The sequence below is a fragment of the Nothobranchius furzeri genome, chromosome 14 (genome assembly GCF_043380555.1).
Source record: "Nothobranchius furzeri strain GRZ-AD chromosome 14, NfurGRZ-RIMD1, whole genome shotgun sequence".
Lineage (NCBI taxonomy): Eukaryota > Metazoa > Chordata > Actinopteri > Cyprinodontiformes > Nothobranchiidae > Nothobranchius > Nothobranchius furzeri.
The window spans coordinates 39,731,241-39,748,745 of record NC_091754.1 but is presented as its reverse complement, the minus strand read 5'-3'; the positions used below and the strand labels follow the sequence as shown (position 1 = coordinate 39,748,745).

The 17,505-nt window shown below is 45.0% G+C and overlaps 2 protein-coding genes across 2 annotated transcripts in view; one reads left to right on the top strand and one right to left on the bottom strand.

Annotated features, from left to right (window-relative positions):
• fundc1 (FUN14 domain containing 1) overlaps window positions 1-17,505 on the bottom strand; it is a 497,656-nt gene that overhangs the window by 92,783 nt on the left and 387,368 nt on the right. The window lies entirely within an intron of this gene.
• Window positions 5,041-17,505, top strand: part of mao (monoamine oxidase) — a 34,914-nt gene continuing 22,449 nt past the window's right edge. The window contains exons 1-3 of the mRNA XM_015965679.3: window positions 5,041-5,197; window positions 11,050-11,144; window positions 13,683-13,820. Coding sequence (XP_015821165.1) covers window positions 5,143-5,197; window positions 11,050-11,144; window positions 13,683-13,820 — 288 coding nt within the window. The 5' untranslated portion in view covers window positions 5,041-5,142. The remainder of the gene's footprint in view (window positions 5,198-11,049; window positions 11,145-13,682; window positions 13,821-17,505) is intronic.

Genomic DNA, 17,505 nt, shown 5'->3' with positions numbered 1-17,505 from the left:
TCCAGATCAAAAACCAGTGTTCCATCAGTCCAGAACTTCATTCTTCTGCAGCTCATCCATCTGCTACCTCTGGTTTCTTTTCTGTCAACAGATGTCAGTCACGATTTCCTTTGACTGTTTGTTATTTTTAACTATTGTTATGGTGTATGTCTTGCAGGAGCTCCTGAAGGTGTTCTTCTGTCTTGTTTCTCCCATCACCACGCACCACCCAGAGGTGTCAGATCTTCAGACCAGCTACTCCAGAACGTTCCCGGACTCTGGACCACAGTTGTTTAATAAATGTCTGAAACAACTCTGCTTGTTGTCAAGTTCCTTTCTTCCTTAAACTGTAATTTACTAATCACTCAATGGGAAGATTTGCCCACTGAGTGGTGTGTAATTCTATTGTGAATTCTATTGCTCTGGAAAACTTGCTCTCGATTTCCTATGTCTATGAATTCACCAGACAAAAACTTATTTTTTGGCTATTTTATAGCAGCTATACGAAGACGTGATGCTCTAGCAGTTTCTTCATGATGCCGAAATTGTGTAAAACAAACGATTTTCAACCTTTTTGAAAAAAAAAGTCTCTGTTGTTGATTGTGCCCACTACAATACAGAAGCACTAGAAGACTTCAGAATCAGAATCAGAAAAACTTTATTCATCCCCAAGGGGCAATTTAAAAAATAACAGCAGAGCAGCATGACGTTGGACATACGAACATTGAATAAATAGGCAATAAGACAGTAATAAAGCAGCAAGAAGATGGATAAAAACAGTAAAATGTGCAAAAATCACTGAGTAAGTGAATAACTTATTTGACTTATAATGACTTGCTTTCTTATAAGTTGATCTTTAATTAGATATTTAATCTAATCTGATCTTTAATTAAATATTTAATCTAATCTGATATTTAATTAGAAAACAACATGAATCGACAGTAACACGTGATTTTCAAAAATTCAAGATTTACTTGTTTTTATTGAACATGGATTCATTCAGTAATCCACCAGTTCTCAATAGTTAGCTTTGCGTTTGTGAAAGAAAGCAATGCTTATTAATGCTTATTAACAGTGGTGTAATTGGTAGAACAACGTTACCAGATTCTGAAAGCATCTGTAAATGAAGACATATTTGCAACCCTGTCACAATCCAATAGGGACATTTTCCCCAGTAACACATCTGAAAAGCCACCAGTTCTGCCACCTTCAAACTAGGCCTTTCAAAATCCAAGGGACCCTTTTAAGGCTGTGTGCACCAGCTCTTTAATCTTTTCTTCATCTGTGACACCCCTTGGCAAAAAAAGGTTCAGGCTGCATGTAGACCCCTAATACTAAATTGAAGCCAACCCGGAAGTGACAAAATTGCAGTTCCACCCTCATCCACTAGGGGGCTGGTGTCAGAAGCGAGAAAATCCTCATTGACTCCCATGTTAAAAATACCAATTTCACATAAGAAATAAACATGTTTACAGCCTGGTACCAAAACATGTTTTTGGTTTAAATGATCTAGCTTACACTCATAACAACTCTGAGGGGGGTGAATTTTTTCTCACTCTTCTGTTTAAGTGTATTAAAAGCTTAAAATTCTGTATAATTAATGAGCATCAGACCCACGTGACCACAGCTAGCTCTGGGTAAAGGCCTCAGTCTGAGCCTCGGCCTCGACTGAAAACTGTTCCGCCATTTTCAGTCTCTCAACTTAGACCATTAGTTGTAGCGTCTGTGCGTTCTTTTTTGGATATTATTTGTGCAATTGTTGGACAAAATGACTTGCTGTGGTATTAATTGCACTAATAGAGCGTCCAAGGAGTCTCCACTTTTTTTTCGGTAAGTAAAATTATATTTATGTATTTTAGGTCACTGCCGCTCTTGCACTAGCTGAGCTTAGATTTTAACATGTACTGTTTAACCATGAAATTTAAATGTAATAGGGTAAAACCCAGTGCATTTAACATAACGTTGCACTTTAGAAAATGGGTTCAAATATAACATGTTGGTGGAGCTGGGTTCCGACTATTGGCATGGTCCCCTCCCCTTAGCGGCAGCTCGGCGCATCTCTGACCGCAGCGGCGCCTGTCTGCTGCATGGCTGCCGGCTTGTGGAGCTCTCGGGAGACCTCTGTTCCACCCAGCGGTCAGCCCGGCGTATCTGTGACTCAGAAGCTCTGGTGCTGTGCACAGTTAACTCCGGTTGTAGCTAGGTTGCTACCTCCGTTAGCTTAGCTCCCACCTCTGCGTTAGCTTTGGATTAGCTTGTAGCTACATCGCTTCAGTTCGACGGATGTTGTCATTTGATCCCAGCTTTACAGCCCCACCCTCAGCTCCACCTCTTTTCCCTTTTTTGGAATTGTCTGGGCTTGACTGAACCTGTGACACGGTCAAAATGGCGGTGGTGGCCACCTCCATTTTCGCTTAAAACTTATTATTGAAGCCTATGGAAACAAATTGTCCAGTATATATGTCGATGGTAGATAGCGTCCTATTTTCAGAGCAGGTGGGGGCTGCCACAGTGTGTGGGTGCTATTGATGGCTCACACATCCCCATCATCGCACCCCTTAACTATATATTATATGCAGAAAGTTACAGTTCATGTCATAATACTGTCATCTACAATCATAGAAAAAAATTGAATTTTGTCCAATAGGTGGCGCTGTTGTATCCCCAAAAAAGTTTTGCCCAATTTTCTCCCCATTTCTTCAGTAAAAAAAACAAACAAATGATCTTATCTTTCATGTTCCTTGAGTCAGTCAAATGTTGATGATGAGTAGAGAAAATGTTTTTTAGACTTATGCAAATTAGTAGAAAATTCTATAACATGTCAAACGTGCTTTCGTCAACTTCTCTCGGCCGTCAAACCTAATCAAGTCAAAACTTGGCCTGACAAGAGGGGCGGAGTGGCTGGCCAAACTATGTGGACAGATTTTTGATATTTTATTTATTTTAGGAAATTTGCCCTTTTAAAATATTTTTTTAAATAAAAAAGTTTTTTTAGTATACCTTTGAAAGAGTTTGACATTTTTCAAAGCTGTTCCAATTTTTCATGAAAAAAGTGTTGAATCTACTGATTTAAAAACAGCAGCATTGTATTCCACACGTTGACATTGTCATATGAGAATATTTTGGTAATTTTATGATGATTTGTGCAGTTTTAAGGATTTTTTAAAATCATTTGATCAGTAAGTCACAAAATGAAACTCATAGTTTTGGTTGAAAATACATTAAATCTAGAGACATTATCAAGTACTAATATTATTACCAGTATACTATTGATGTATAGATTATTGTTAGGTCATCTTTAGATCAACTGTGGATTTTATAATAAAGTTTTTTTCAGTCAGTTTATTTATACATCTCAATATGTTTATTTTTTTGAAAAAGCATTTAATTTTGAAACAATAACATTACAAAACCTAATTGGTCATGACACCGTGATGATCCAAAAATACTTTGGAAATTTCTTTAAAAAGAATATATTTTTTATGAATTTAATATACATTGTCAGTAATATTGAAATGGTAAATGGCCTGTATTTGTATAATGCCTTAGTAGAGTTCTACAAACCTCCAAGGCACTGAACACAATCAGTCTTTCACTCATTCACACACACAGTCACACACTAGTGGGAATGAGCTACAATGTAGCCACAGCTGCCATGGGGTGCACTGAGAGGCAAGGCAGTATTCTCTGGTCAGAGTGTGGATCAAACCTTTAACCTTCTGATGACTGGAAAACCCGCTCCACCTCCTGAGCTACTGCTGTCCCATGCAGCACATGACTTCATTGACAAGATCTTCACGATCTTTAAAAATTACACGATGGAACTGGATTGTAATAGGAATTGAGATGTTATCGATGCCTGTGAAAGATTTTCCTATAGGCTGTGCAAAAGGGTCAAGATTTCCTGAGTGTTCAGTTCATTTAGAGAGCTGACACAACGCCTGCAGGAGTCTTTCATCCATTCACACACCCAGTTGCGCTCTAGTGGGAGTGAGCTACAATTTAGCCACAGCTGCCCTGAGGCGCACTGAGAGGCAAGCAAGGCAGCATTCTCTGGTCAGACTCAGGATCGAGCACGCAACCTTCCGATTACTGGAAAACCCGCTCCACCTTCTGAGTTACCGCTGTCCCATACAACGCATAACTTAACTGACAAAATCTCCACGATCTTTAAAAATGTCACGATGGAACTGGATTGTAATAGGAATTGAGATGTTAGCCATGCGGTTTTTGTATAGGCTGTGCAAAAGGTTCAAGGAGATTTCCTGAGTGTTCTTTTCATTGCACCGGTTGAAGTGAGCTGACGGGATGCTGGCTGGAGAACGTGTTGTTGGGGCGGGGCCACGTGAGGGATGGCAAAGGCAGGGGCGGTGGGTGACTGGCGCTGGTTGGCTTAGAACTCATAGATAACTGCTTGCAGTTCTAGTATATATTTTTGTTTCTGTGAAGCGCCTCGTGATTTTTATCGTGAGAGGCGCCACAGAAAAGATTGTTTTCTTTCTTTGCCCGACTAACGGGTCCACCAGAACCCACCTAAATGCCACTAAGCACACTGGGACGTCATGTCACCACCATCAGCGATTAAAGACTGTAGTTTTTCAGTAAATAAATGTAAAAACCTGTGTTTTACCATTATAACTTTAAGGACATTTTCCATAAAAAATGGTGCTATAGGACGTTACAGCTTCAAATTGTGATTTTCTTTTCGGGACTGGTGGTTGGTCCTAGAGCTGCAGCGGTAGCAGCCCGCTGTTTCTCCTTCTCTGGTGTGACTGAGCGGAGAACCTCTCACACCAGTGGTGTTCTGCTGCTGAATATGTGCGTGTGTGACAGTGTTCATGTTTAGTGGTTACAACCAGCACCTCAGTTTGAGAACAGCATTTGTCCTAAGAGACATAAACTCCATTTCTCCGAACAGAGGCTGCTCAGGTCGCTGTCGGCTGTGTTAGATGTTTTATCACGTTTTGCTATCAGACCAGTGGAACCACCCTGCTGATTATGGCAGGGTCCAGGCTCATGAACCTGCAGTCCGCAGGGCGTTGACTCCAGCAGCGGGGGCTCCTGCGGTGGGCGGAGCCGGTGGGAGTGGGCCTGGCCGGCCGTTTTAACACAGATGCGCTCCTCCGTCGGTCAGAGCGGGCAGGATCCACATCAGACGGAACCATGACGGCACCCAGCGGCACCTACGACGTTATAGTGGTCGGAGCTGGCATTTCAGGTAGGACCCACACCAGAAGTCCTGGCTCGGGACGGACTGGACTCATGTGCGCTCTGCGGATCCGTTCCTCCTCGGTCTCCGGGCACGCCTCTTCCGCACTCTGCACCGCTGCCTGGGCGCATGTCGAGCAGTCAGAGCGGATTACATAAGAGCAGGCTCCGGTTCCTCGTGCTTCCTAGCTGGAGATGCTGAGGGAGAGCTCATCCAGCTGCCGGCAGCAGCTGTTAGCCAACACAGTCCCTGTGTGCAGGGGAGCCTCTGGCTGCAGCTGAGTCTGTCCAGGGCAGGGTCAGGGCTGGAGCTGCAGCTGGGTGGAGGGGTCGGACCTCTGGATCTTCTATCAGATAGATCCAGCATGTCAAGGTCAGGGTTAGGGCTGGAGCTGCAGCTGGGTGGATCTTCTATCAGATAGACCTGGGATGTGACAGCTGCCTGAAACAAACTACATAACACAGTTGAGCTGCTTGTGAACAGACTGGATCTAGCACATAGAATGATTTAAGGGCAGAGGTGCATGCATCCTCGGTCCACAATAATACACCAGTGTGGCTTTAGCAGGCATGTGTAATATTTATACAGCACTTCACAGAGTTAGCTTACTTTCAGGTTATAAAGATACGTGTAGAAGTACAAACATGACGTCTGTGTTTTGACGTGGACGTAACTATCTGTAACTTGTGATTTAAACAAGTTCTGCGAAGATTTTTAGCATTTACAGTTTACCGTGAACCCAGTGGCGGATTTAGCAATTTGGGGGCCCAAGGCGAACACAGACACCAAATTTTCGACAATCTTATCTAACTGGATTTGCGAAACTCTCCCCTCTTCTGACATGAGTTATTTTCTCTTTTTATTAGTCCTCCTCTTTTTTCCTGTCTTTCTCTCCCTTTGAGTGCTTTCTTCTTCCTGTCAGTGCTCCTGTGCTTTTGCCTGTTTCTTCTTCTATTTTCCATTTTGGTCTATGTTTTCCTGCCTTTAAACATTTTCCATTTTCTATCCTTTCTGCTTCCTTATGATGTTTACTTGGAAAATGACGCCACTTTTGGAAGTGAAGATAAAAGTCTTTTTAAATCAAGCTGCTTCTTTCTCTTATTGGAGCCACTAGGATAACTCCATTTCATGCTTCATGTTTTCACTACCGCTTCGAGTTTGTTACGAACGCTCCCGCCTCTCTTCTTCTGTTTTCTCTTCTTCTTCTTATTTCTGGTCTTATGGCACTTGGCAAACAACAATCTGGTGCATTACTGCCACCAACTGGATTGGAGTGGAATGACTACCAATCACTTCCTGTTTGTGCATCGGCGTCCTAAAGGAATAGTCCCTTGTGCCATTAACAGAGGGGTGCCGGCGGTCAGGGCTAGGGGATCCCCCCAACATAAGGGGGCCCCAGGTGGCCGCCGACCTATGCCTAATGGTGAAACCGCCACTGCGTGAACCGTTTCCAAGCAACAACCTTTGGAAATAGTGATGTGAAAATAGAAGTTTCCTGAAAAAGCTCTGGTGCCCAAAGGGTTAAAAGACAGCTGCAGACTCTGTCCCATGATCCAGAGCCGTCCAGAGGCCGTGGCCAGATTGTGCATTCACATACGTAGGATGGCTAATCCAGCGTCCAATCCAGCGCTTTGACTGCTAAGAGAGGTGTACCCAATAAAGTGGCCAATGTGCAGACTTAACCTTTTGAAGAGGCTGGGTCGGTGTCAGGTCTCAGCAGTCTGGCACACTGAGCAGGTGCTCCAGAGGAAACGTTAACTCAATAAGCTGTTGTGTCCCATTAGGGTCCAGTCAGTAGTAGCATCATCATCTCCTTTGTTTGCTGCCCTTTAGATGTTCCATCAAGGACCACACACAACCATCAGAGTCTGGACCCTCAGGCCCAGACAACACTCTCACACATGATTGAACTCTGGTGGCAGCCTCTGGTCTAACTGGGTTAAAGGAGGCAGGGCCAGAGGAGCAGAAATGATGGTAATACAAGGAAGGAGCCTCCTCTTCCTTTTGGGCTGGGGAAGTTCAGTGAGGAGAGGAAAAGGGGCGGGGCACCAGAACGTCTGAGAACAGAGAAAAAGGCCAGAAACTACAGAACTGGTGTGGAAATGCAACCAGAGAACAACTAGTGTGGACAAATATCTGCTGTTGCTCCAGTTCATCCCACTAAAGCGGGGGGGGGGGGGGGGGGGGGGGGGGGGCTGATGATGCACTTGTTTCCATTCTGGCATCTGCAGGTCCTCATGGCAGAATCTAACAGCGTGCAGGAACACGAAACAGGACAAGAAAACGGGTTGGAGGGGTCATTTTCATGATGGTGTATTTATCTGCCCTGTGCTCGGTCTTCAGTTCACCTGTTCTTACTGATACTTGCAGGACCGAGCACATGCAGGGTCTTGTTAGTGCACCATCTCTGGAGTATTCCTGCCCTGCTCATACAAAAGCAGAATCACCATGAGCTGCTCACCAGATAGTGATGTTAGGGGTACTAGTTCTGCCCGGCTATCGGGAGCTCAGGCTCAAGCAGCTGTTATGTGGTCTTGTCCCCAAGCATCCCCAGCACATGGGTTAATCACTATGTGTTATCTGTTAACGGTGTCTTCCAGCGACACTGCTGTCTCAGACCAGGCTCGTTCAGGAGATCAAACTCCGCCCTGGCAGACTGGCCATCGGGAGCACCAGGACACTTCCTGGTGGCCTGGGTGCCTATCTGGCCCACTCGGCGACAGCCCATTGTCGGGTATGGTCAAGTCAAGTTGTGCAGCTCATGAGCGTCTGCCCCACTGACGCCAGCGCTCCCCCACGTGCATCACTCGCTGTGTGCATGACACCAAAAGGCCAGGGGGACACCAACCAATCAGGCAAGACATTCACGAGATGACCCCCACCCCGAACAAACACCCACCGTCATGGAGCGGATCTGCTAGTATGCCCCCACCACTGCCATGGAAGGCCGTGGTGACTAGCACAGGACGTGTGTATTGGTGCTGTTGATGGGTAGGGTTAGGGTTGGGGTTAGGCCATGTCCTGACCCCGGTGCGATTCCCCATGTCGGCAGTAATTCATTTTCTTCTTTTGTAGCCACTCTTCTAGCCAGTATTACATTGTTAACATAACTAACCTGTTAGTAGTTTAGTCAGCCAGCTGCAGCAGTTTTACTTTTTCATGTTTCGGTTTTATTTTATTTTCAGTAAAATATGGTGAGCCTCTAAAGCGGGGCTATTCAGTGCTAGGACTCGAGGCCCGGTATCCAGCTTGTTGTAGTGCTTTCTCTGCTCCAACATGCCTGATTCATTGGTTGAATCACCTACAGCAGCTCATCAGGCGCTGCAGAAGCCTGTTAATCACCTGCTGATTGACATCAGGTGTGTTGAAGCAGAATTAAACCTGCTGGATACCGAACCTCCAGGCCCAGAATTAAACAGCCCTGATCTAATGATCTTTGAATTTGGTCTTTTCCACGCAGCAATGAGGCTACGTTCACACATGCAGCCATATCTGATGTTGTGTGACAGTCTGAACGATCATGTCCATTAAATCCGTCTCCTACGTCACTGAGTCAGCGGAGATGAGCGTCGTGTGTGGATGTTCCTGAGGAGGAGCGCTGACAGAAGGGTTCAAGAGTCTGTCTGGACTTCCTGTTTTAGGTTTAGGAATTACAAATACAAGAGAGCATGAAAACGGGAGTGGGAGGAGCTGCTGGAGTGAAGTGTGTCACCGGTATCCGTGAGAGGGGGGGTCTCTCTGAATGAATGAATACTGGAACATTTTTGGTGAATAATGATTCAGGGAGACGGCGGGAACAAGCAGTAAAACAGTTTACAGTTTTTAAACCGTTTCCAGCCCAAAACGGGAGACTTAACAGGTGTGAAAGTTTTCACTGACAGTTTATCCACAGGATCAGGATTACATCACAACTCCGCCGCTCCAGGTTTCTCCACTGAATGACTTCCTGTCTTCTGCACATGCGGGTCGCTTTGGTTCCGCGGAGCGTTCACACTGGAGAGAGTTTGATGTGGCATTTCGGTCGCCGTGTGAACTGCCACACACATAAATCAGATTTACTCCCAAAATCTGAATAGAGCATCAAGGCCAAGGCGAGCGGCTCAGAGCGCTAACGTGCCGTATCGGCAGGTGAGTGGCTGAGCCAGGTGGAGCGCAGCCACGTAGTAATTTGCTGACAACGTCACATTTTTCAGCTTAGCCATCAACCACAGCTGGTTCTACATGAATGTGGAGCAGAGTTTGAACCTGAAGATGGAGATAGAATTAAGGTTTTGGGCTGAAATAAATGTGAAAGAAATGATTTCCTTTCTCAGATGTTCTCTCTTCCACGAGGAGCCGGTGCTGCCTGCATGAAATGGGAAGTGATGCCCTGTTATGGTCACCTGTCTGCCGCACACCTGTTGTATGAACCATTAGACGCACCTGTGGTTGGATGCCTGTTCATCACAATGTTCTGTCTCTAAGACTAGAACGGGGGTGTACTGTTTTTATAACATGGGCTTGAGTGCATTTGTCAGGAAAACGGCTGTTTGTGTGAAAATGAACAAATCCTGTTTCAGTCAGTGGCCCACATGAGCTGCAGTAGTTAGTGGTGTGGTGTGATAGGAAGTGTTACGTGCAGCATGTCCTTCTGGAGCAGACTTGGGTGGAGGTGTTCCTGTCTGAGCAGGAAGCTGCTTTTAGCGGTGACAGCTGGAGGCTCAAACACAGACGGATGCTGACATTTGGAGCTGGGCTCCGGTAATAGCATCCGTTTAGTTTGTGAGCAGACACAGGAGGAGACTGATGCTGTCTCTCTTTAACGAGGCCTAAAGGGCAGAGATGGAGAGAATCAGGTCTGAGGTTGGAGGAATATTTGCACAGATGTGGACGCCTGCAGCAGGAGCAGCAGTGAGAAGGTCGGGCTTTAGTCTGGAGATCTTGTCAGCAGCCCAGTGTTCCTCTGTTAGAACACGGTTCTACTGCAAGCTGGCTGGGGTTGGTTTCATGGCCAGAACATTCGTTTCAGATCAGCGGTGGAGCGTTTTAACCTGGTGCCTGCAGAGCTCCAGGCAGAGTTTGGAAACCATGGCAACACATTACTGCAGAGACGTAGTGGATTTGGTCCTCCCGTCTTCAGATTCAACTCCAGCAGAAACCTGTGATCTCCACAGGAGGAGCTGAGCAGCTCAGCTGTTGTCCAAGCGATGTTAAAGGTGTCAGGAGGAGCATCTGAGCTGTCCACAACGTCGCTGATCATCTGCAGAACGTACTGAAGTAGCTTTTATTTCTCTGCACACTCCAAGCCCCTTCTTCCTCCCAGTTCCCAAGCTGAATCATGTTCTTCCAGCGTCACCATTCTGTTTACTGTCAGGGGTATCTCCTTTAGTGGATCAGCAGATAGAGCAGGTGAACGGGCCTGCAGGACTCAGTTAAAGCTCTATCTTCATATCAGAACAAAAGCATTACCTTGGCTTGTTGATCCCAATCAAATCCTCGTTTATTTCTATTAAAAACTTTTGGGAGTGGATGCAGAAAGTGCTTTAAAACGCTGCTAGCATGAAGTCACCCCGTCTAAACCCAGTTATAATAGGCATGCATGTACACATAGACATACAGAGTCTAGAGCTGCTGTAACGCTCCCCTTGTGCTGTCTGCTTGGATTAAGATTCTGACAGGACCTGGTGGAGGTGAGTGTGTGATGAAATCAGCAGATCCGTTTCCTGTCAGGTCCATTGCCCTTCCCTCTCTCTCTTCCTGCTCTGCCATCTCCACCCAGCAGTCATCAGGAAAGGAGTTGCCTTCCAGACCTGGAACCGAAGTAAAATGAGAGGATGTGGAGAAGCAGGATGGTGCTTAGCTCTTCTGGGTTCTGTTTGCAGGTTTGAGTGCAGCAAAGCTGCTGAAGGCCAGCGGACTCAACCCTGTGGTGCTGGAAGCGCGGGATCGGGTCGGAGGTCGCACCTTCACTGTGCAGGTAAAGAACTGGAACACCAACAAAATGGCCGTCACAGGAGGAGAGGGGAGTGTCACTAATGCAACTGACATTGAAACGAGCCTAGCTTTATTTTACCTAGAACATGGTTAGATTAGCTTCCAAATCCAAATGTGTTTTCTTAAGCCTGATTCATGCTTCTCCGTCAGCTCCACAAGGGACAGACACGCACGGGTTGACGGAAGCGTTTTGCTCTCAGACTTCTCCGTCTCCTGGAGAGTGTTGCAAAGCAATTCCCCGGCAGGACAACAGAGGGCGTAGCGCTGTTCTGTGGTATCCTGTCATGTATCGGTCCAAGATAGTGTGTTTATATTGTGTTTTTTTTTTTTTTTTGTATATGAGACTTTTTAACACAGACAAATGTGTCTCTCATCCTCCCACCTCTTCATGCGCTCCCCACCTCTAAACCCACGTTTCCTGTCATTTCCGTCCACAAATAAAACGCTTGCTGTGCATCTTTTCACTCCTCCAGTCGCGGGGAATAAAATGTTCATATTTTAGAGTTTTTTCGTGAGGTGTTCTTCAAGCTGCTCCGTGTCTGCCGCTAGTTATCCTCGGCTCTCTTTATGTTTTTGAGGGCGCAATGGCGGCGGTGTGGACGACAACGGTGCCCTGACCAATCACAAGCTTGCGTTCTCTGTCTCGTTTGACGGATGTTTAAAAAAGTGGGCTTGACTCCGTATGTACTTGCGTGCCTGACGGGGCCCTACGCAAGGACGGATAATGGCGTTGCGTGTCTCCGCGCTGACGCAGACGGAGAAGCATGAATCAGCCTTTAGGGTGTGGGCTACATGAAGCTGCATGAAGGCTCACTGATGAACTAACGTTGTAGTTTTGGTGACGGGAAATATGAAATCCTCTTACCTTTCCATTTTCCATCATGGAAGATGTTCACGTGTTAATCATATATGTGATTAACTGTAATCACTCAAGGTTCTTAGAACCCATAGGTACATTTGTTCTGCAGTGACCTGAGGAGGCAGAAGAAGAAGACATTTATTTCTATAGCACTTATAATAAGCAGCATTACAGTAGACTATCGATTTTCAATAGAAGCGGTAGGTAATCCTCACCAGGGACTATGGAAACAATTAGCTATAAATGTTAGAAGACGTGGTGGGGACGGAATAGGAAAGGACAGCCAAAACTAGCTAGGAGACTGAAGGCGAGTCCTAACCAGTGTGGGGCGGGCGTAGGTGGGCAGGGGACCCAAAACAGAAAAGCGTAAAGCAACCAGCAGAACTTGTGACATAAAACACTGAGTAGAAAACTAAATGTGGAGAGCGTGGGATTTCTGAATAAGACAACACACTGAATAAACAAAAAGATTCAGTACTTTGAGTAGGAAGGAAGGCTAACCAGGGGTTTCGAAGTGTGTCAGGCATTGAGTAGATAACAAAAAGTAGGCAGCCTGGTAAGACCAAGTATACGAACGCATTAAAATAAAGGGCAGAAGATAAGGGATAGGGAGAGAAGGGAGAGTGAGAAGACACTTAGCAAAACATAAGAAAAAGAAGTACACAAGGGTAGGGAGGGGTGAGGGTGACAGCATGCACCCCTCCTCTGCTCCCTATGGGGGGCAGATGGATTGCTGGCAGGACAACACAATAACATAAGAGGAGGTGGGAGGTGGGGTGCTGGAGATTGGGGGCCAAGGGGTAACAAGTCCAGCAGTGAGTCCTTCATGGCTACGTGACTTTCCACCCAGATCCACAGTTCCACGTCAGGAACAGGTTAGGAGAGAGGTGTGAGCGAGTGTCTGTATCCATTCCTCAGGGAGTTTTGTTTTTTTTAGCCAAGTCCGAGCGGGGAGTCCGATTCAGATAGCATTTATTGTTTTGGAGTAGGCCAGAGATATTGTTTTCCTCTCTGCCTCAAGCCTAATTTATACTTTTCTCCGTCTGGGAGTGTGTGCAACAGCAGGTGAAGCACATCAATAATCACACAACCTGCTCTACATATACGCAGAGGAGGCGTCCTTTTCCTCATGAAGCAAAGTCAAACAAACAACTCTGAAAAGAATGTAATCTTGTCCTGTCACAGGACTTCAGACCCCCGTCCTTCATGTTCATCATGTGAGTGCTGTGCATGCTGTGGCATGGACTCTGGGTAAGCGGCGGCGACTCCCCGCACTTCTGAAGGATGCTGCAGGGCTGGGTGGTGGAGCCTGTAATGACCCTCTGAAGGATGCAGCAGGGCTCGGTGGTGGAGCCTGTAATGACCCTCTGAAGGATGCTGCAGGGCTGGGTGGTGGGGGAAAGGGAACAGACCTGTCAGATAGCAGAGCAGCTGTGGATACAATGTAGCTCATCATCTCCAGTGCGTGAGTGGGTGTATGACTGGTGTGTTGTAAAGTGCTTTGGGGGGGCCGTAGGACTCTTACCACAGCATACCATTAGTAAAGGTCTCACTGCAGGTTACAAGCTCGTGTTCCTGTAGAAGGGGTTCTAATCTGTTTCTGTTATCTGTAACGAGTATGTTCTTCTTGTTTGTGTTCTGATGGGTTTTCTGTGTTACCAGAACAAGGAGACAAAGTGGGTGGATCTAGGAGGAGCCTACATTGGACCGACTCAGAACCGAATCTTTCGACTGGCCAAAGAGTACGGCATTAAGACCTACAAAGTCAACGAGCAGGAGAACCTGGTCCATTATGCCAATGTGAGTGTTCCAGTTCTGATTAACTATCTTATACGTGTGTTTCACATCCATCAACATGAACCATAGCAGGACAAAAGCCAAGACACATCATCAACCATCCCCCTAGTAGCTGGTTCCAGTCCAAGTGATAAGCCCCACCCCCTTCATGTGATTAAATGAGCTCATATGTCTATGTGCTGACTCCTGAACCTTCCAGTTTGTTTCTACCGTAGTTCGCTCTTAGGGCTGAACCATCTGTCGTTTTTGGACCGAAATTGCGATTTCAAACAGCACGATCACGTGATCGTCAAAGCTGCGGTTTTAGCGGTTTTGACAGATCCAGGATCAGTTGTGTAACTTTTTTTTACATCCGGGGTTTTCCCCCGTGTTATGGCGGCGGCAAAAGCCAAGCGAGGGGGAGGGGGGTTGGGTGTACCTTCCAGAGCGAAACCCAACTCCACAGCTGCCAGAGCTGCATGTTCAGGTTATTTTCCCTGTTTTAATGTTCCCACACACGGCGCTGCTAGACCCGATAATAATGGCACTGTAGGTGAGCCCAGGACACAGAGAGAGAGAGAGAGAGAGAACATAGTTGAGTAGGGGAGAGAGAGACTCCTCCCACATCTGAGCAGGTTCAGGCTGATTTCTAAAGCTTGGCAGCGAGAGTGCGGAGACGCGCACTTTAGTTTACTTGAAAGCTCAACTTCTCGTATAATAATTTGAATGTTTCTGATGGCACACGTTATCTCAAACAAGCTAAGGTGTCAGAATGCGTGCGTCTCTCTCACGGAACTGATGTTTTAGTGAGGAAAAACTGTCAGACGGCTTTGAAAAACGTGCAGCCAGCCTGCCGCGGAAATGCAGGGAAAACTGTGTTATTTAATACATTTAAAAGCTGTTTCTACCTACAGATTTCCTCCATGCATTTTTGAAGTAAAACATGTTTTTATAAAGCTCCTCTAGATAAAAAGCGCAAGTTGCTTCACAAACACATGACATTTTTTTTAAAGATAATAATGGGAGAAAATATTAATAGCTTTTGTATGATTAAATACTAAATATTAATGTGAATGATTTGTTGTACTAGATTAGAATCTAGACCATCTTTTCACTGATTTACAGGATGGCTTGGCAGACTAGTGTTGGACCTTTGTTTGCAGAAAACCATGAATTGAACCGAAATCGCATTCTGCTAGAAAAAATTGCAATTCAATCTTTGCCTAAAATTGTTCAGCCCTATTAGCTCTAGTTGGCCTGGTGCCACTTGTGCCCAACAAAACGCTCCATGTATTTTTATATCTGCTGAGACAGGAAAAGCTGAGCATCCACTCAAGTTTCTTATGCAGCCCCACTAACATGTTCGAACAAGCAGTTAAATGACACAGCATTTCCCCATTCAACCAGCGAAATTAACATCCAAAGACAAACACACAAACAAACCAAAATTCAGAGAGTCGAAATGGCCGAACATCTATTAACGTGAGGCTGAGGCTTTTCTCCGGAGCTAGCGCTGAAGTCACGTGGCTCTGATGCTCATTAATTATTCAGATTTTTAAGCATTTCATTCCACTTAAACAGAAGAGTTACAAAGCAATTCACCCCTCTCAGAGTTGTCATGAATGTAAACTAGATCTATTAAACCTAACATGTTTTTGAACCAGGTTGTAAATGTGTTTTTTCTGCTGTGAAATGGGCTTTTTTAAAGAGCAAGTCACCCCTTACAAGAAGCGTACTTCACTCCCACTTCATGTTTGAAAAATGCAACAAATGCTGTTGCCTAGCAGACAGAGAGGGTGGAGCCACTAACAAATACACACACTCACGACATTGTGACATCATAATGTACCAGTTTACATCATAGCATACCTCTTAGCCAATAGCAGTGGCAGATTTAAATTCAAATCCAGTGAAGAGTTTTTACCTGACAACGGCACAACACTGACAGTTTCAGGTAGAAATTTTAAATTTTAACTAAAATGCACTAAAGTGCAAAACTATTGACTACACGTATCTGCAGCACGATTAGACATGCATTTATATAGTTTATCAGAAAAAAATAGTTTATTTGGGGATGACTTGCTCTTTAACATAGGGATTTGCTCACTTCTGCTGCCAGACCCTAGTGGATGAGTGTGGAACTGTAACTTTTGCCACTTCCTTGTTGACTTCAAATCTGTTGCAGAATTATGGGGGCTTGGTTGCCACACAGAAATAGGTGGAGGATGCCATAAGAAATATGAAGCCATCCTCCTGTGCCTTAGACCTTTTACCCACAACCCTGCTGAAGGCCAACATCCCTGCCATTTCTCCATTTATCACCAAGATAGTAAACCATTACTTATTGGCTAACAGTTTTAATAACTGCTTTCATCAGATAACTACTGAAAATCACCACTCTGGATCCATGAGTTTTCTTAGGCCTTGGACCTTTGCACATAAACTTTCTAACTACCTTAAAAACAATAACCTGTTTGAGTCTGTATTGCAAATTGACCATAGCACAAAAACTTCCTTGGTCGGATTCACAAATGACCTCCTGATGACAGCCGATACTGGCTCCTCGTCTCGACTGATCCTACTTAACAGCGGCTTTTGATAAATTTTCCTTCACCACTTGGAATATACCATTGGTCTGCAAAATGCCGCTTTCACATTAGGGCCGGTCCAGTCCGGGCTGGGTGGCATCGGTCCGGGTCCCGCACCAATAGGGTTTGTTCACACACACTTGTAAGGAAACGTGGAAATCTCAAAGCACGTGGGTGGGCAAAAGATGCCCGGAGAAGTCTGTTTTGTCTCCATTAAATTAAACAAAGGCGGCCATGAGCAGTGTTGCTTTTCAAGACTCTGACTTTGATAATGCATCCTGCTCTGCTTTTTCTGTCCTCACACTGTACGGCGCAAACCTCGGCAGCACTGTTTCTCTGTGTGTGTGTGCTCCTTACAGCACATAACAGTGTGAGAGAGAAAGAGGTGGCTTCTATCAGAAGAGATGTTTGCTCCACAGTATCCAGAATGATCATGAATCATGCATGTGGGAAACCCCCTAATGGTACATGTAGTCATTGTCACAGTAGGCCAGGCTACCCAGATGTGAGCAATTTATGTCGTATCTGGGTGGGACCAAGCCGGCCATAATGTGAAAGTGCAGAAAATGTCCTTGCCTGGTTTTCCTTATACCTAAATAGTTGAACCAAACCCATCGCCCTGGGCCAAGCAAGATTTCACACCCATTAAGTCACCTGTGGTGTCCCCCAGGGCTTTGAGCTGGGCCGCACTCTATTCACAATTTACGTGCTTCCCTTAAGCAATATTATTAGCAGACATGGCATATTTTCCCACTGTTATGCTGATAATACTTAACTTTACTTAAAGACACCATCCACTTAATTTGCTCCAGTACTAACATCTACAATAAAAACTTGTCTGGAGGACTGAGAAGGTCATTGGCTGCAAACTCCCCACCATACAGGACCTGATCACCTCTTTGACATTGATATATATACTTATACACATATATATATATATATATATATATATATATATATATATATATATATATATATATATATATATATATATATATATATATAAAATCAATTCGATATCCCGATGCATCACGATTATTTCAAATTTATCTGTTTTCATCGATTAATAGAAGATGTCAGATAGTTGCTTTTTATTTATTTATTTAATCAAAAACGTAATT